Source organism: Lycorma delicatula, chromosome 4 (genome assembly GCF_047948215.1).
Source record: "Lycorma delicatula isolate Av1 chromosome 4, ASM4794821v1, whole genome shotgun sequence".
Lineage (NCBI taxonomy): Eukaryota > Metazoa > Arthropoda > Insecta > Hemiptera > Fulgoridae > Lycorma > Lycorma delicatula.
In genome coordinates, this window is record NC_134458.1 from 21676681 (window position 1) to 21692944 (window position 16264).

At 41.4% G+C, this 16264-nt stretch overlaps 1 protein-coding gene across 1 annotated transcript in view; it reads left to right on the forward strand.

Annotated features, from left to right (window-relative positions):
* LOC142323182 (uncharacterized) overlaps positions 1 to 14134 on the forward strand; it is an 85864-nt gene extending 71730 nt beyond the window's left edge. Inside the window, exon 3 of the mRNA XM_075362490.1 lies at positions 11705 to 14134. Coding sequence (XP_075218605.1) covers positions 11705 to 11917 — 213 coding nt within the window. The 3' untranslated portion in view covers positions 11918 to 14134. The remainder of the gene's footprint in view (positions 1 to 11704) is intronic.
* Positions 14135 to 16264: the final 2130 nt, after the last annotated feature.

Consider the following 16264-nt stretch of genomic DNA (forward strand, 5'->3'; position numbering starts at 1 on the left):
TAATGTAAAAACTTTGAAATGCAGTTAACCATCAGGATAACTTTGCCCATCATTTTATAACTTTTGTGATCTATACAAACCGATGTACTAAATATGGCCAAAGCATTTCATTTTATTTCAGGTTTTATTTCCCAGAAATAAAACTTGAAGTTTATATACTATTTCAGATGTTATAGAACTATAAGGTGTTTGAAGAGTGCACTTTACTGTCATGCCCAGGATCGCTTATCAGGGATAATGGAATATCCTCTTGCTTTTGATGGCAGTCACAGGGTTAATCCTATATTATTGATAATCCAAAAAATGTCACAATTGTAAATGCATCTTACTTATCCACATTCAGTTAGGTTTTTATGTTATAATATTTAATTTGAAAACAAAAATCTATAATTTTTTTTAGTTTTATGTTCAGTTTTTCAGCATTTTCAAATTATTACATAACTGTAAAATATATTTTGTAAGTGCAGGTTCTGTATAGTTATTAATGTACACAGTCGTTTTTACTGGTATACTTTTTTACACTGAATGCAATTTCATACCTGAAAGTGAACTAACAGAAACAGTCATAGACGAAAGCTTGGGCCGTGACCACTTCCCGGAATGTCAATCCCAAAAATCCATCGAATACCAGGTTCCACAGCAAGGGACCAAGAACAGAGCCCTGTGGGCTTCCCCTGGTGACGGAATTTTCCATAACTAGGTGTGCATCCTTAAACAGAGCCGACAAGTAGTCACGTAATACGGCCTGCAGAGCTACGGGAACATTGCGACGCCCCAACTCATAAAGGTCAGAACTCCAACATAAGGAAGGAAATTCTGCCTATGTCAATTAAAATTGCCAAAACGTATTTACAGTCGGCGCTTTCCACCTCGGCAAGAGCATTTAAGATGCAATCCTTGGTGCCAACCTCTTTCATGAAGCCATACTGGCCTCGAATAAGAAGTTCATATTGATGCTTTCCCAAATCCGTTCCACAACCAGCCTATCAAACAACTTGCCGATTACCGGCTAGAGGCGGATGGGTCGATAACTGCTGACCTCACTCGAATCTTTTTCTGATTGTAAGAGCGCCCTCACTAAAGCCACCTTCCAACAACTCGGAAAGCAACCCCAGGTTAGGCACCCAGAGAATAGTTGCTAAGCGGCTCTCTTGTGACAGGCAACAGATGATAGAAAATATCCGGGTCAAGTTGATCAATCCCCGGTGCCTTTCTCAGTGCCATTCGAGAAACCACTCGGTCTGATCTACGTTTTCCCCAGCCCGTACGCCAGGGAATGGTGTCTCACCTGCCCTAACGCCGACTTCTGCTTCACTCTCCAGAGCATCTGGAAACAGTATCCAGGAACGCCTGGTGAGTTGCCACAGATGTTAAAAGTTTGGTCACGACCACCAAACCCGCATCGAACACTGGACAGCACGTGCAGTGGCTTTGGCCGGTAACATAACTTCGCGAGCTGCAGGGATTGCGCTGCAAGTCACTCATGGAGTCTTGCAAAAACTTCAGTTTGGCTTCCTTGATGACATGAACGTACTCATTACGGGCGCGCCGGTAGATCTGTAGACACTCAGCGCGCACGTCATCAACGATAATCCCCGTTTGGGGCAACGCTGTTATCTTCTCCTAGCGAAACTAACTGTTGCGCGCAGCACTGTAAGGTCCGAGGATCACCAGGTTTTCCTGGGTTTCCGCCTGCATTTAACGGACGGCTCCTCGGAAACAGCGGTCATGCCGGCTCCAGGCACTCTCCGTTCAGCGGACTGGCCACTACCTAAGGGTCTGTCCATTGGCCGAGGCCGCCGTAGGACGCTATCGCAGCCAGTCTTGATGGCTCGACCGAATTGTTCAGCCATCAATTCCACCTCGTTCCTGTGCTCCATGCGCTACTCCAACCTTTGCAAGGCAGGCGTTACTCGTGCCGCAGCCTGTGATGATCCAGGCCCCTTAGGTTAGAGCGTTCCTAATGTGGAACACTTAGACCGTCACCGTAAACGGTCTCATAGGTTCTACGATCACTCACAGTAGCCTCGAGCCGGACAATCCAAATACTTGTACACTTGAGCAGATCGCCCGTCAGAAAGGTGTCGTCGATTTAACTTTCTCCCAGTTTGGAAGAGAAAGTCGGCGGTGGTTCTGCTTCATTAAACAAGTAGAGTTTCCTGGCTTCAACGAACTGTGCGAGTCCAGCGCCTCTGGGTTCATAAACTACGAGCCGGTGCGCACCCAAGATCCGCGGGTACCTGAGTACGAACATCATTTCCTGCGTTGGATCATGGGGTCGGCACCCCATCCAGCAAACGCCACTAAAAATTTGCTGATCATGCCTCTTCAAAGTTAAGCTGTCGTCTCAGAAAAAGATACGAGTAAGAAAACTTCGCCGCAAAAACTAATGAATCTACAGTTACATTTTTTTGGCTAGCTTAGAAAGGTAGCTAGCCGAACACAACAAAATGGAAAGGAAAAGACAGAGCTCTACACTTACGTTAAGAAGGGAGACGGCGTTGCCTAGCGTAGACCACGTGGAGGTACCTCTCAGCATGACCAAAAGCTTGGAAAAACCTCCCCAGGGGCTCATAACTAGCCGAGCTCGTTCGAGAACGAGCGCGTATAGCTTCGGAGTCCCAGATAGGAAGGAAAGAGAAAGTAAGAATGATAGACAGAAATTGTGTGTGTGTGACCAAGCCGTATAAGTGTATTTAGATGTATATCGCATACATTTTTTTCGTCGTTGTTCGGCTAGGGGAAGAGTGTGTTGCCAGCCACACAGATATGTCTTCTAACTAGCAAACTAGTCCGATATTGTATGTGTTCGTTAGTGTATTTGTACGTGTGCCGCATGGACGTTTATATCACCTCAGCGTCCAAGGCCAAAATTCTCTAGTAGCGTGGCAACCCTACCTGTTGTGCACTTCGAGCAGTCCTGTCATCTGGGTGCCTTAGCGGTCGGGCTAAAACTAAAAACTAGACTTAACCAAAACAAGATCGGCAGGGTTGCTCCTCAACCGCGCAGAATACCCAATTCGTGTACGAACTCGGTGAAGATCCTACACGCTGCCTTACTGCCCATCATTTCACGGGTCTGTCCAAAATATACCCCAATACCACGATATCTATCGCGCGTAATGTCTCGAATCACCTCATATCCCGCACAGTCGAAAAAGTACATGGGAGCTCGTCTCATCGACCCCGCACACATCACAGAGTGGGCTCTCTTTCTGGCCAAGATCAAACAGTTTCTTCTTAAATTTTCCATGGCCCGTTTGGAGGTGTAATGGTCCCAATCTTGCCACTTCAACTTCATCTGATCTTTAACGTCGGGGAAAAAATGATAGGTTACCCGACCGGTGGTCGCAGTGTCCCATCGAGCTTGCCAGTTTCACAGCGTAATTTCTCGCTGTTATTTTTGAACCAAGCTTTTTCTCTCACCGTTTTTAACCCTTCTATAATTTTCTAGCGTTCAATCACGAGTAAATCAATTGGGATTACCCCCGAAAGTACCGGCAAGGCAATGCCGCTGTCGAAGTCGTCTTGTATGACTTGCAAACGGTAATGAGAGGAAGACGACGCTGGGTTCGCAACAATTTCTCCTGAAAATTCCGCTTTCCCACTAATTCACTTCAACTATGTGACATATAGGTCAATATCGCCTCAAACACCGCACGATGTATTACCCGGCACGCACGAACGCCCAGGCCCACTCTCTATGGCACACACTTTTCAACTTAACCAAGGAACCGAGCGCGTTGTCGTACAGGTAGTTCACATTTAGGGAGAAATTACAGTCCTCCCCAATCCAAACACCTAGGTACTTTATTTTATCCGCATAGAGTATCGGAACCCCTTCCATCCTAAAGTTTCGGCGCACCGAAAGGGATCTTGTGTTATTTAGGTTGATAATTTTGCTTTTCTCTGGTGAGAACTGGAGTTTAGCCTCGTAGCCCCAGTTATAGATTACATTTAGGGCAATGAATGCCTTAGCTTCTATTTCGGCTCTCGTATCGCCTTCCACAAGCACCAATATGTCATCAGCATAAGCGATGCTTCTGCATCCCTCACAAAGATCTGAATTTAACATTTTATTGATAATCACGTTCCAAAATGTAGGACAGAGGACAGACCCCTGTGGACAGCTCGTGTTTGGCACTTCTGTTAGCGTGACACCACCAGTGGTTAGTCACACTTCCCTACTGCGAAAGTAATCGGCTTCAAGTTCACAGATGTCCCGCGGACACCCAAGATCTAACAGGACGTTCAGAATAGACGGCCACCAGGCATTATCGAATGCCCCTTTTATTTCAAGACTGATACCGAGTACCATTCTTTAGCGACTAGTCTTCGCTCTTGTCACGACGAAACTGATCGCGTCTGCCGTTTCTACACCGCGCCTAAAACCAAATTGTCATTCGCTGATCGCCCCACGAGCTCATCGAGGCGGCAGGAAATCAACTTCTGAAGGACTTTTCCGAGTTCCGGCAAAAGCGTGATAGGTCTGTACGATTTCACGACTGTCTTGTCCAAGTCAACAGATTTTAAGATCAGTCGAAGGTCGCCTATTTTCCATTCTCTTGGAAAAATACCCTGCCCTAGGCACACGTTGTACAATTGAACTAGGGGGTCCCGTAATCTAACCCACGACCACTTTACAAGTTATCCCGTAACGCCATCTATACCCGGTGGGGATTGACCATCTTGACCCGGATATTTTTTACCATCTGCTGCCTGTCATAAGAGAGCCGCTTGGCAGACTGTTCTCGGGATGCCTAAGCTGGGGCTGCATTCCGGCTTGCTGGAAGGTGGCTTTGGTGAGGGTGCTCTTAAAACCTGGAAAGGTCAGCAGTTATCGGCCCATCAGCTTCTTGCAGGTCCTCGGCAAGTTGCTGGAAAGGCTGGTTGTGGAACGGCTCTGGGAAAACATCGATATGAACTGTTTTCTAAATCGAGACCGATATGGCTTCATGAAGGGGTTGGCACCGAGGATTGCATCTTAAGTGCTCTTGCTGAGGTGGAAAGCGCCGACTGCAAATACGTTTTGACAGTTTTTATTGACATAGAGGCAGCAGCATTTCCTTCCTTGTGTTGGAGTTCTGTCCTCTATGAGTTGGAACGCCGCAGTGTTACTGTAGCCCTACGGGCCGTAGAGCATGAATGTTTAATTGTATGGCTTTGTTTAGTGATGCACATCTGGCTGTGGAAACTTTGTCACCAGGAGAAGTCTGCCGGGTTCGTTCTCTGTCCCCTGCTGTGGAACCTTATTTGATGGACCTGTTTGATGGATTTATTAAAACCATCAAACTTATTTGAACCTATTTGATGGATTTCTGGGGTTGACATTCCCAGAAGGGGTCACGGCCCAGGCTTTCGCCGATGACTGTCTCCTTTTAGTTCGTGGTAATTCACGACCGCAGCTAGACATGCAAGGACATGCAAAATCTAAAGATTTCTGTGCCCAAGACGATGTTTATGCTTTGAAGGGTACAGACAAATTATCAAGCAGTCGTAACCCCCCACATTAAGTACAAAGGCTGTGTAATCAGCCGAGTAAGGGTTCATAAGTGCCTAGGTGTTTTGTTTGATGACAAATTGCTTTTTAGTAACCACATTAAGCAAGTTGCGGCGGACGCCGTCTCTGTAATGCACAAACTTAGAAGGATGCTGGGAAGGATTACGGGCTGTCGGGCCGTCAAATGTACTTGGTGTACCGATGTGTCTTTGAGAGCATGATCGCATACGCGGCGCCAATATGGGCGCAAAGAGGTTGGATAGAAATAGAGCACTGCTTCAAAATTTAAGGAGTGCCCAGCGCAGAGCCTTGATAGTATGCACAGGTGTTTTTAAAACAACCTCTTACAAGGCTACCACCGTATTGTGAAAGGCTCTCCCAATCGATTTAGTGGTGAAAGTTCGGGCAGCCATGTGGAAGTTGCGAAGAGGTCGGGAAGCCGAGGCATTTGGGATGCGGTTTTGAGCCGGGCTAGAACCGAAGCAGAACGGCGATCACAATGCACCGGATCTAAATTTCGTTCAGTTGCCCATTTCCCGCCTGCGGAAGAGGCTATGGAGCCTCGCGATGGAGGCATGGCAGCTTGAATGGCACACCACGACCAAGGGAAGATCCTTGTATAGGTTTATACAGGATCTGGGGGATGGTAAGCCTCGAATTCATTTTTAGGGCAGCGGGTGCCCAAGTGCTCATCAACCATGTGGATTTGAAGCAATATCTGTTTCGGTTTCGCCTAGCGGGTGATGAATTGTGTGTCTGCGGGAAGGTCCAGTCGAACGAGCATATGATGTTCGACTGCCCTGCCCTTGGGAGGGGGGGGGGCAGAGACCGGGCCACCCAGGAACTTAGAGATCAGGGGGAAAACTGGCCGCTCATAAACGGCGAGTCAGTGTGGCGAGACTCGCATTGTTCGACCGTGTGGGAGGGAGTTCCTCGATGAGGTTCCGAAGTTCAGCCGTCATCGCTAGAGTTTTTTAATTAATCTGGGTTATACTGATTCCTGTAGCGCCGCTGTGGGAAGTTGTTCCTGAGATAATGGCTGGCCACCAGCCAGATACAAGCTCCAAGCGCTTTAAATGGTGGACAGGCACTAGCTGGCATACAGCGACCGAGGCGTGACAGCCTAAATTGTTGTCTTTTATTTAATTAACGTTAATGACTTTTAGTAATTAGTAACAAGGGGTGCGCCTCCCCGATCTATATTTAGTTTGACAAGTGAGCGGTTGGGACACTTAAGCGGATGGTGAATAGAATCCTGCTTAATCCGCTCAGGCTGATAAGTAGCTCACTAGGAGCTTTTAGGTAACGAGGTCGTTAAACTGTTTTAGAGGCACAGTAGCCCTATCTTGGCACTGACATCTGGTCTATGCTATAGGGCGACCGAATGGGGTGGTGGCGGGAGAAATGCCAGTTAACCAAAAAAAAAATTACCCGGTGCTTTCTTATCTGGTAAGGTAAGAACCGCCTTCTTGACTTGATTCACGCTCCAATCCCCGACTGGGTCAGAGCAGCTGCCCAAGTCCCGAACCGCACCTCGCAATACAAGGTGAAAATCGCCATCCGCGAGCTCTTCGTCCGCTGGCACCAAGGTTCGGAGCGTATAGGATGTGGTGCTATTTGCATCCGTCGTAAACTCGTATAACGACGAAGAGTCGTATAAATCTCCGTACTAGCTTTTTTACCCATAACTATTTTATAAACTGCACCCAAGGGATCTCCCCTGTTAACCGCCACAAACTGTGCCGTGCAACATGTTTTTTCGCATGTACGGTATTCACGAATTGGCGCCTGTTCAGTCTATGTGCTTCAAGCAGGACAGCCCGTTTATCAGGGTTCCTAAACCACTGGTACCGCTTGCGGTCCTTATACATAATTCACCTTAGTCTATCGAATCAAAACCACGTCTAGTTTTAGTTTCCCCACGATTTTAACGCAGTTGTTCATGGAGGACCTGGAACGGGCCATTCACCTGGCCTATCCTCAGCCTACTCATAGGAGGTGCGTTGCAGCTCCCTGACGTAGGCCCTCTTCCTTACCAGGCAGTCCACACTGATGGTGGCGTGCTTCGCCTCTTCACCAGACTTGCCGGCCCTTGGGCAATTAAAGCAGGTCAGCTGACTCCTGTGTAACAGGACAGTTCCACATATTGTGACCCTCCGTACCGCAGGTGTGGCACAGGCTCACTCGAGCATCGCTTGGCCAAGTGACCAAACTAGAAGCACTTGAAGTAGTGCAACGGGACACGTTGTCGACGATCCTACAGCAGCCAAAGCCGATGAACCATCGGTCTCGGCTGCACAGGAGATCCGCATGCGTGGCGAGCACTCAACCTTCACAGTGTACGCGTCACGCGCACGACTAAGGCGATGGAACCTCTCGGAGAACTTTTTCAAAGTCCTCCTCCGTAATGCCCGACATATACTGGGTATTCTGCTTTAGTAAGGCAACCGGCAAGTCCTTACCTAAGTCCGATCATCATAGATCAGCACCCTCGGACCATTCTTCATCGGGGCCTTGGCCTTAATACCAGCCTTAGCCCACTGCTGGTTGAGAACAAGACTCGATCGAGTCTTGTCCGCCACCTCGAGCACAACACCAGCAGTGATGCGCTTGACACGCCTGCAGCGTGTCAACAACCGGCCGCAGTACTTCCTTGGCCTTCTTCTCGAGGTCATTGGCCGTCATCACGCTTCCCTCCTCGGGAAACAAAAGTACAGCCGGACTGGCCCGTGGGGATCTCTCCTGGATCGCAAAAGGAACGCTTTTATTGGCCCGGATGGCCGGTGGCGACTTCAGCGAAGGAAGGCATAGCTGCCTCCCTCCGAATGGTCCCTATTTCCTTTTGCATCGCCCCCTGAACGGACGATGACTCGCCGTAGTGACTTCGGCTACTCTGTCTCCTTGAGCTCTGCGAACAGAGCCCGTACGCCACCTACTGCCTCTTTCGAGGCCTGCTGCAGGCCAGATACCTGGCCCACCAGCCTGACTCAGATCTCCTCCTCCTCGTCACCGGACAGGCGACCAAGATAGGATGTTTTTAAAATCCCTTCGACAAGTAACTTTCTGGAGGTGAAAAGCCAGTGCTATTGCAGTGGTAGAAGGTTTCCCAGCTACCACAGTTACCCCACGTTAGACCGAAATTCTAAGCGAGGCTTCAGACTAAACGAGCTACTGCACCTCAGCGTTCACTACTAACCCGCTGTTCCCTATTCAGGCGGTATAAGCGAGTTGTGACTCTACTGCGATACACTACACACCAGCAGCGTGCATGCCGACTTACCGACACAACCCGGGCCCCCAAGCCTACGACCATGGTCCGCCAGGACGGATGTTAGCTCCCCAAAAACACCGGTCGTACTCAGCCATTCTAGAGTACGATTTCCCCGCTATAATTTAGACCGCATCCGTCTCCGAGGGGGCGCCTCAGGGGTCAAGTCGTTCGACCCGGTGCGCACTCGCGATCCCCGGGTACCTGAGTACGAGACTCATCTCCCGCGTTGGGCCGAAAGTATAGCACCCCATCCAGCGAACGCCACTACCAATTCGCTAGTCATGCTTCATCAAAGTTTAGCCGTCGCCTCGAAACAAAATGCAAGTTATACTCGCCACAAAAAACTAATTGAATTTACATTTACGTGGCTGGCTTGGAAAGAGGTAGCCAGCCTATACTCAACAAACTAAAGACAGAGCCCTAACTTTACTCTAGGAAGAGAGACGCCGTTGCCCAGCGGAGACCACGTGTAGGTACCTCTCAGCATGACCAGAGACTTGGAAAAACTTCCCCAGGGGCTCCTAACTAGCCGGGCCCGCTCTAGAGCGAGCACGGAGCTTCGGAGTGCCATACAGGAAGAAAGAGAAATAGAAAAGATGAATATGCCGAAGACTTGGCATTAGCATCCAGAACAACCAGCGCTCTGATGCCCGAGAGACGTTCAGAATCCGCCCCAACTTTGCCAACAAGTCATCGATACTCCTTCCAAGCTGGAGGTATCCCGACACAGGTACGACATCGAGCGTACCCCTCGTGACTCGCACAACGATGAACCGCTCGTCAGAAAACTGGGGCATCCAGAAGACACCCAACGAGACCCAGCCGACCACGATCGCAGAGAGCGTCCGTCCCCCATGAGATTGAATAACATCAACCCCGCGGAAGCCGACCACCCTATCCCATACCATGTACGGCTCCTGTACCAAGAGGACCTCGAGATCGCACTCCTTAAGGATCCTTATGGCTTCATTGGTGGCTGCCCGAGAATGATGAAGGTTTAACTGCCCTAGGCGCAGTCGTTCAACAAGGTGACGCCGTCCTCGAAAGCATCCCCCAATTCAGTCGTCGCCATACGCCGTATTGTTTACGATCTTCTCCGGGGCTATGTCATGCGATCTGTATTGTTTGCCCCCCCCGACTCAGTGTCCGGCATCAAAGCCTTTCGCCTTTCACCAAGGCACAGGGAGCGCACTTTGCAGGCGTGGTCTTATTAGGGCAGTTAACTGCCCTGTGTCCAGTAATGGCGCAGTGACCACACATCTCCAACTGTGCTCTACAGCGGAGAAAGGTGTGCCAAAACCCTTGACATTTGAAGCACCAGGGCGCTTCTGTACGGTCGACAACCCTCCCTGCAAGAGGTCCACCCAAGGAACAGCCGACCACCGGCTACCAAGACCTGCTGAATCTTTGGCAAGGTCTCGATTATCCAGTGGCTCTTCGGGGCCTCTTTCCGCCCCGATTGCCAAACCACCCTGGTCCCCATGAGGAAGTCCTCAACAGCTCTATCCAACGCAGGATTTTGGCTGTGTATAGCCCTGAGGATTTCGGGTTCCTCTACCCTTGTTGCCCTTGGCAAATCGTATTGGCAGCCTCTGCTCGGCCAGCAACTGAGCCTTCAGCAGCTGCTTCTTATTAACAGCCTCCAAGACGACTCCATAGTCCCTTTTTTTGTGACCCGGGAAATCTGGAACCTTTCCTTTTTCCGTCATCGCAGATGAAGCCCCCGGACCAGGCAGACAAGAATACCTTATCAGTGGCCCGCTTAATTTTGATAGCTGCCACCTGGACTGCCGGCAGGGACTATCCCACTTAGGCCCCGGCGCGACTTACCACAACGAAGGAGACATGTTTTTTACCTTCTCCACCTGCTTCAGAGCAGTGTGGATCTCACCAAGGATCCTCGCTGTTTCCAGTTTGAAGTCCTTAACTCCTTCCACCACCTGATCGACAGTTGAAAAACGACTGAATCAAGGGCTCGGTTTATACCCTGGAGGTTTTCATTTTTCAACGCCAGTTCAAAAATTCAGGGAAATGGATTTACTTTGCTCACCGTAATTCAGTAAAAGAAATGCATTGAATGCGTACACAGTTCAATCGATGTAAGAATTCAAGCCAGCAGTCCATTTGAAATGCTCAAAATTTATCAGTTCAGTATCAGATAACTAAGAAGTGGACAGAGATTTTTTCAAACAAGTAATCTTTAGCAATGAGTTGTAGTTTCAATTGAACAGATATGGCAGTATACAAAATTGCAAGGTATGGGATACAGAGAACCCTTCAATGACGTAGGAAACGTTGCAACGAACTATGTTTGATGCGAATTTTGGGTTGGCATTGTAATTGAGCCAGATTATTTCAAGAATGAGCCTGAATTCAGTAACAGTGAAAAATTTTTGTGTTCTCAGTTGAACATTATATATCTGAAAGGTATATGGTTTCAGCAGGTCATTGCAGCCTTTCATACTGCACACAAAACGACTGATTTGTTGCGGTAAAAATTTCCTGCCTGCCTCATCCAACACACAATGGAGATCAGAACTGATCCTCGAGATCTTATCATTTGACACCGTGCTGCTTTATTTTTCATAGGTTTGTGAAAATTTGTGTTTAAGTCAATAAATCACAAACAAAAGTTCAAGAGGAAGATTTTAAGTGTTATTAATGAAATTAAGCTCAATTATGCAGAAAGATCATGTATAACTTTTCAGAGGAAGAGTGTGTCAGCAGCATTGGGGGGTGGGATATTTGTCTGATATTGTGTTCCACAGTTATCCACTTTTTTTTAAAATATTAAATTTTGCGTTCTTTATGGCACACATTTATACAATAAAAATGTTGTACTGTGTATCTGTGTTATGCTACTCTAAAAATTGAAATTATGTATAATTTTTTAATTTTATTACTGATTTGCAATGTTTAATTTTTTCTTCTAGTCGCAACCAAGTCCTAAGGCTACAGTGAACAACGGTAATGCCAGAAATTCATCTACTGGAACTCTTGAGCGAAACACACAAAATGCAAGTCTCAACCTTAATATGACAGCAAAGGAACTGCGAGCTCAACTTGCTGCTCGTAAGAAGTATGACCCTAAAAAGGATCCAACAATTGATTTCAAGAAAAAGTATGACATTGTCCAGAAGTTGTAATGTCTGTTTTCATTGCTTAGAACATTCTATCTTCTTAAATGCTTTATAATTCCATTTGATTTATCCAGTATTTTATTTTTTATTTATCAACTAGATATATATTATATGATATTTCTTATGAATGATTTTTAATCAGTCAATATTATGAAAACTTGTAGTTTAGTTATCTTATGTGTAAAACTATTATGTTTGTTATTTTCAAATGTATATTATTTTAAATATTTCTAGAACTGAAGGTATTTTTAAAAGACAGATCAGATTAAGTATAAATAGACTTCTCATAAAACTACATGAAGTATCTATCGCATTATTATTTTTTTCATTGTGATTTTTCTGTGGATATGTTTTGTATGCTTTTAATTACAATAAATCAAGATCAGATGTAAGAATTTGCCAGATGTTTAGAGGCTTGTTGTCATTGGATTTATGAATGTATTATCATTGTTAAAAGCTGGAATATTTGTTATTATTAAAACACCGCTTATATTAAGAACATTGCATTTATTTACTACTCTAAATATTGAAATTTTAAGCCAAATTTTATATTGAAAAAAAGAAAAACTTTTAACTGTATTTTTATTTTAAAATGTTATTTCCTTTAATGTAAATAGCATTAAAAGAAGTAACTAGGTAACTGGCCCTACTAGATGCTTGTACATGGTTATTTTATTTTAAAAGCTTAGTCTTTTATTGCATCTTTATTTATTTTCCTTTGTAGAATGCTCATTTTGTAAACAAGTGTTTCAATAGAATTGAAATGATTTAATTCATATTTAATATACAATTTGCTACTTCTTGTAGTATAACAAAGAATATTATTTGATTTCATTTTTGTGATTAGATTAATCTTCTCAGTCTATGGATATTAATCCTCATTTGGAATTTTAGCTGTATTAGCTCCTTGTTGAAATTAGATACCTGATGTGCCTGATATTAACAGTATAATTCCTTGGATTTGGGTTGTTAAAAGTGAATGCAACACAAAATTGTCAAAGCGCATAAACTGCCAAGGATGTGATTTTTATTTTTTTCCCACTTATATGAAGTGTTTATTTACTCTAAACCTTTATTTTTTTATTAAACACTGTCTTATTGCAAAAAGAAAAAAGGATGTTTACTTTTTTTAAAAGAAACAGTAAATTATTTGATTATAAATGATTTTAAATTATTATGTGTCACAAATATTTGGTTGTTTTCCTTTGGACTTAACTAATTTCAATTTCTATTATACCACACCAAAATAATTAAAATACTTAACTGAAATTAAAATTAATTTTAACTTATCATATACTAAAAGCTCAATGGCAGTGTAACTTTGCTTTTTTATAGTTTTTATTGTAAGAGGGAAATAAGCAGTACTTATTACACATATAAATGTTGACCAGCTAATTCACATTTAGTATCATGTTACATAAAGTATTGTTTTAATATTTACATTGCTTTTATACTTAGTTCCCGTAATTGCAAATACTGATATGTTTTTGTTTCATATGAGGTGATTTATACTAATGTAATCAAGGAGAATTATTAGGATTAGTTTTAGTTTTATTTAATTCACATTAGCACATACTTTAACAGTTGCTCATTAGAATTTAAGAGCAAATTATATAAGTGTATATATCAATTATTTATTGATAAGGCAATAGATTTACATAAATTCACCTGTTTTTAGCTAAATAAAGCAGGAAAAAACTATTAAAAGTTTTAATTTCTTGTTAGCATCGAACATGTTAATCTTGAATAAAGGAGTGAGAACTGTCTAAATTCCAACATTGTCAACAGTTAATTATAGGTAATGAAATCATGTTTATTATTGATTTGGTTGTAATTTTTTTATTAACTGAGATTTATATTTTTTAACATGATCAGGTAATGTAGTATCTGTTGAATTGAAATAGTTTGTTCTTCATCTCTTGTAAGTGTACTTTTTCCTCATAATGGATGAGAATTTAGCTTATAAATATTCTTTTTTTTATAAAAAAAAAAAGGTAAGATAAATAATAAGCAGCGTTATGAACAAAACAATTTAATTGTATTGTGTATGCATTTGCATTTAATCAAAGAGTTAGAATTCTTGTATTTTTGTGAATGATCTGAAGCTTCAGTTTTTAAGACTACTTTTGATGATATCAGTTGAGCTTGTCATTCAGATGAAGAATGTAAGGAAATCCACAGAGTTAGAGTTAATTAAAATAAATATATATTTTTTTATTCTTGTTTATTGTAATCTTTATTTTTAATACATGTTTAATTATTCTCGTATATTGCTCTTATTTGTCTTGTAACATGAAAAGTTGTTCGCTACTATTTCTTCAAATAAATGTTAAAATATATTGACATAATTAATATATGAAAATTAATAAGTTTTTTTTCAAAAATAATAGAAGCAAACAAGTCTGTAATGTTTAATTAAAATTGACACTTTGTTTTTATTTTTGCTTATATATTAAGTTTTAAATGACTTGCGTTCATATTTGTTTTCTTCAAATTAAAACTGATTTAATATTCTTTAATTGCCATTTTCTTTCTTACTGAAAGTTGAAATTCATATTAAGGTGGGGTTTAGTTATGTTTGGTATATAAGCTTAACCTCTCACAGTTGCAACCACTTGTTACCAGATCTTTTAAATTGCTATGTTTTGGAATAATTATGTATTTGGTGGATAAAAATATTTACTAATATTACAATGTTTCTTTTGTTTCTGAGTAAGCATTTGCTGAAGAACTATTGTTCAGCATTTTGCATATTCATATTTTTATAGCTAAGTTGAAGAATATTTAATTAATGTAAAAACGGACTTTTATTAATTGTCCATCGAGGTGGGTATAGAAACACTAAGCGCATGACTGTGAGTTTTGTGAATTATTTACAGAATGAAATTGCAATTAAAAACATAGTTTATGTATATTACAAAGAAAATAATACAAAAATTATTTTGGGAAAAAGATTAAGTTTGGCAGGCACATATCTGTTTTGTGCTCAGTAGTATGGTAGTTGCCTTGAGTAGGTGTATTTTTTATCTTTCTCAAAAATCTAATATTGTCATAATTAAAAAAAATAATAAAGTACAAGTTGTCTTAATTTAAAATACTGACAAAATTCGCGCAGCATGAACAAATGTGAATTTTGTAAAGCTGTTTTATAAAAAATTGCAAATCTTCCATCATGGTATCTTATGGTATCAGTAGATTGTTATGCCATTTGTATTGATTAATTTTATTTTTTGTGTGTGCTATTTAATTTTTATTTAATATTTTCTTTAATTTTTATTGATTTTTTTTTGCAGTTCTGTAGATTTGCTACTTATTTATACTGTTAACCTGCATTTCTTTTTTGAGAAATTAGTGTTCTTTTGTCTTTTTTTAGAAAAATAATTTATTCTTTGGTGAATTTTAAATTGTCCATAATGAAGATCTTCAGTAAAAATATTTCTTTTTATAATTGCTATGAATCTGTATTTATTTAATTTCATTGTAAACCAAAGTTAATGGTTTATAATATTATAATAATAAAATGTTTTAGGTTATATAATAAAAATATGCAACATGTAAATTTTTTTTTTTTTTAATTAAGAATAAATGCATTCTCATATCTTATTTTATTACTCTTTTATTCAGATTCTTTGTTATAAAAATTTTAATTTTTGCTTTGTGCAACTAATCATCTTTTGCATCACATAAACATTTTTTTTTTAAATTTAATATTCTGTCTATTTTAAAATATAATGAAATTTATTCGCAGTGTTGTAAAAACATAGGAATTGATTTTAAGCCTAAATTGATACATTATGTTTAATAAAAACGCAGAAAATTTGGTTTATTAATTATATTTTCCAGATAAGATACCATGAATTTTCATGAAATTTTTATTTAAATGTGTAAATACCAATATTATTATTAAATTTAAAAAAATATTTTATTTAAATATCTAATTTACGGTTTATATTACCATTTTAGTATGTATTATATACAGTATTTATATCCTTACATTAGTCAGAGTTCCATTTTTGTTGTTTTCCTGCACAGATAGACTTCTAGCTGTGTTTTCATTCATGATTATAAAATAAAACTGTCCCTTTAATTTTCTTACATATTTCACCATAAAAAGTGATTTCTGTTTCTCATTTCTGTTAAATTATTTTTTCTCATGATGAAATATCCTGATTATTCTCAATTTTTCATCCATGTTGATTGGTATTTATTTCTCAGAATATAGAGAATTAAAGGATCTTTCTATAAACTGATGAGAAACTCTTAACTAATTCTGTCTTACTGAAAATTTATATATTTCAGAAGTTTTAGTTTTAATGTATATATTTCTTATTTAGATGACAGCTGCATGTGATC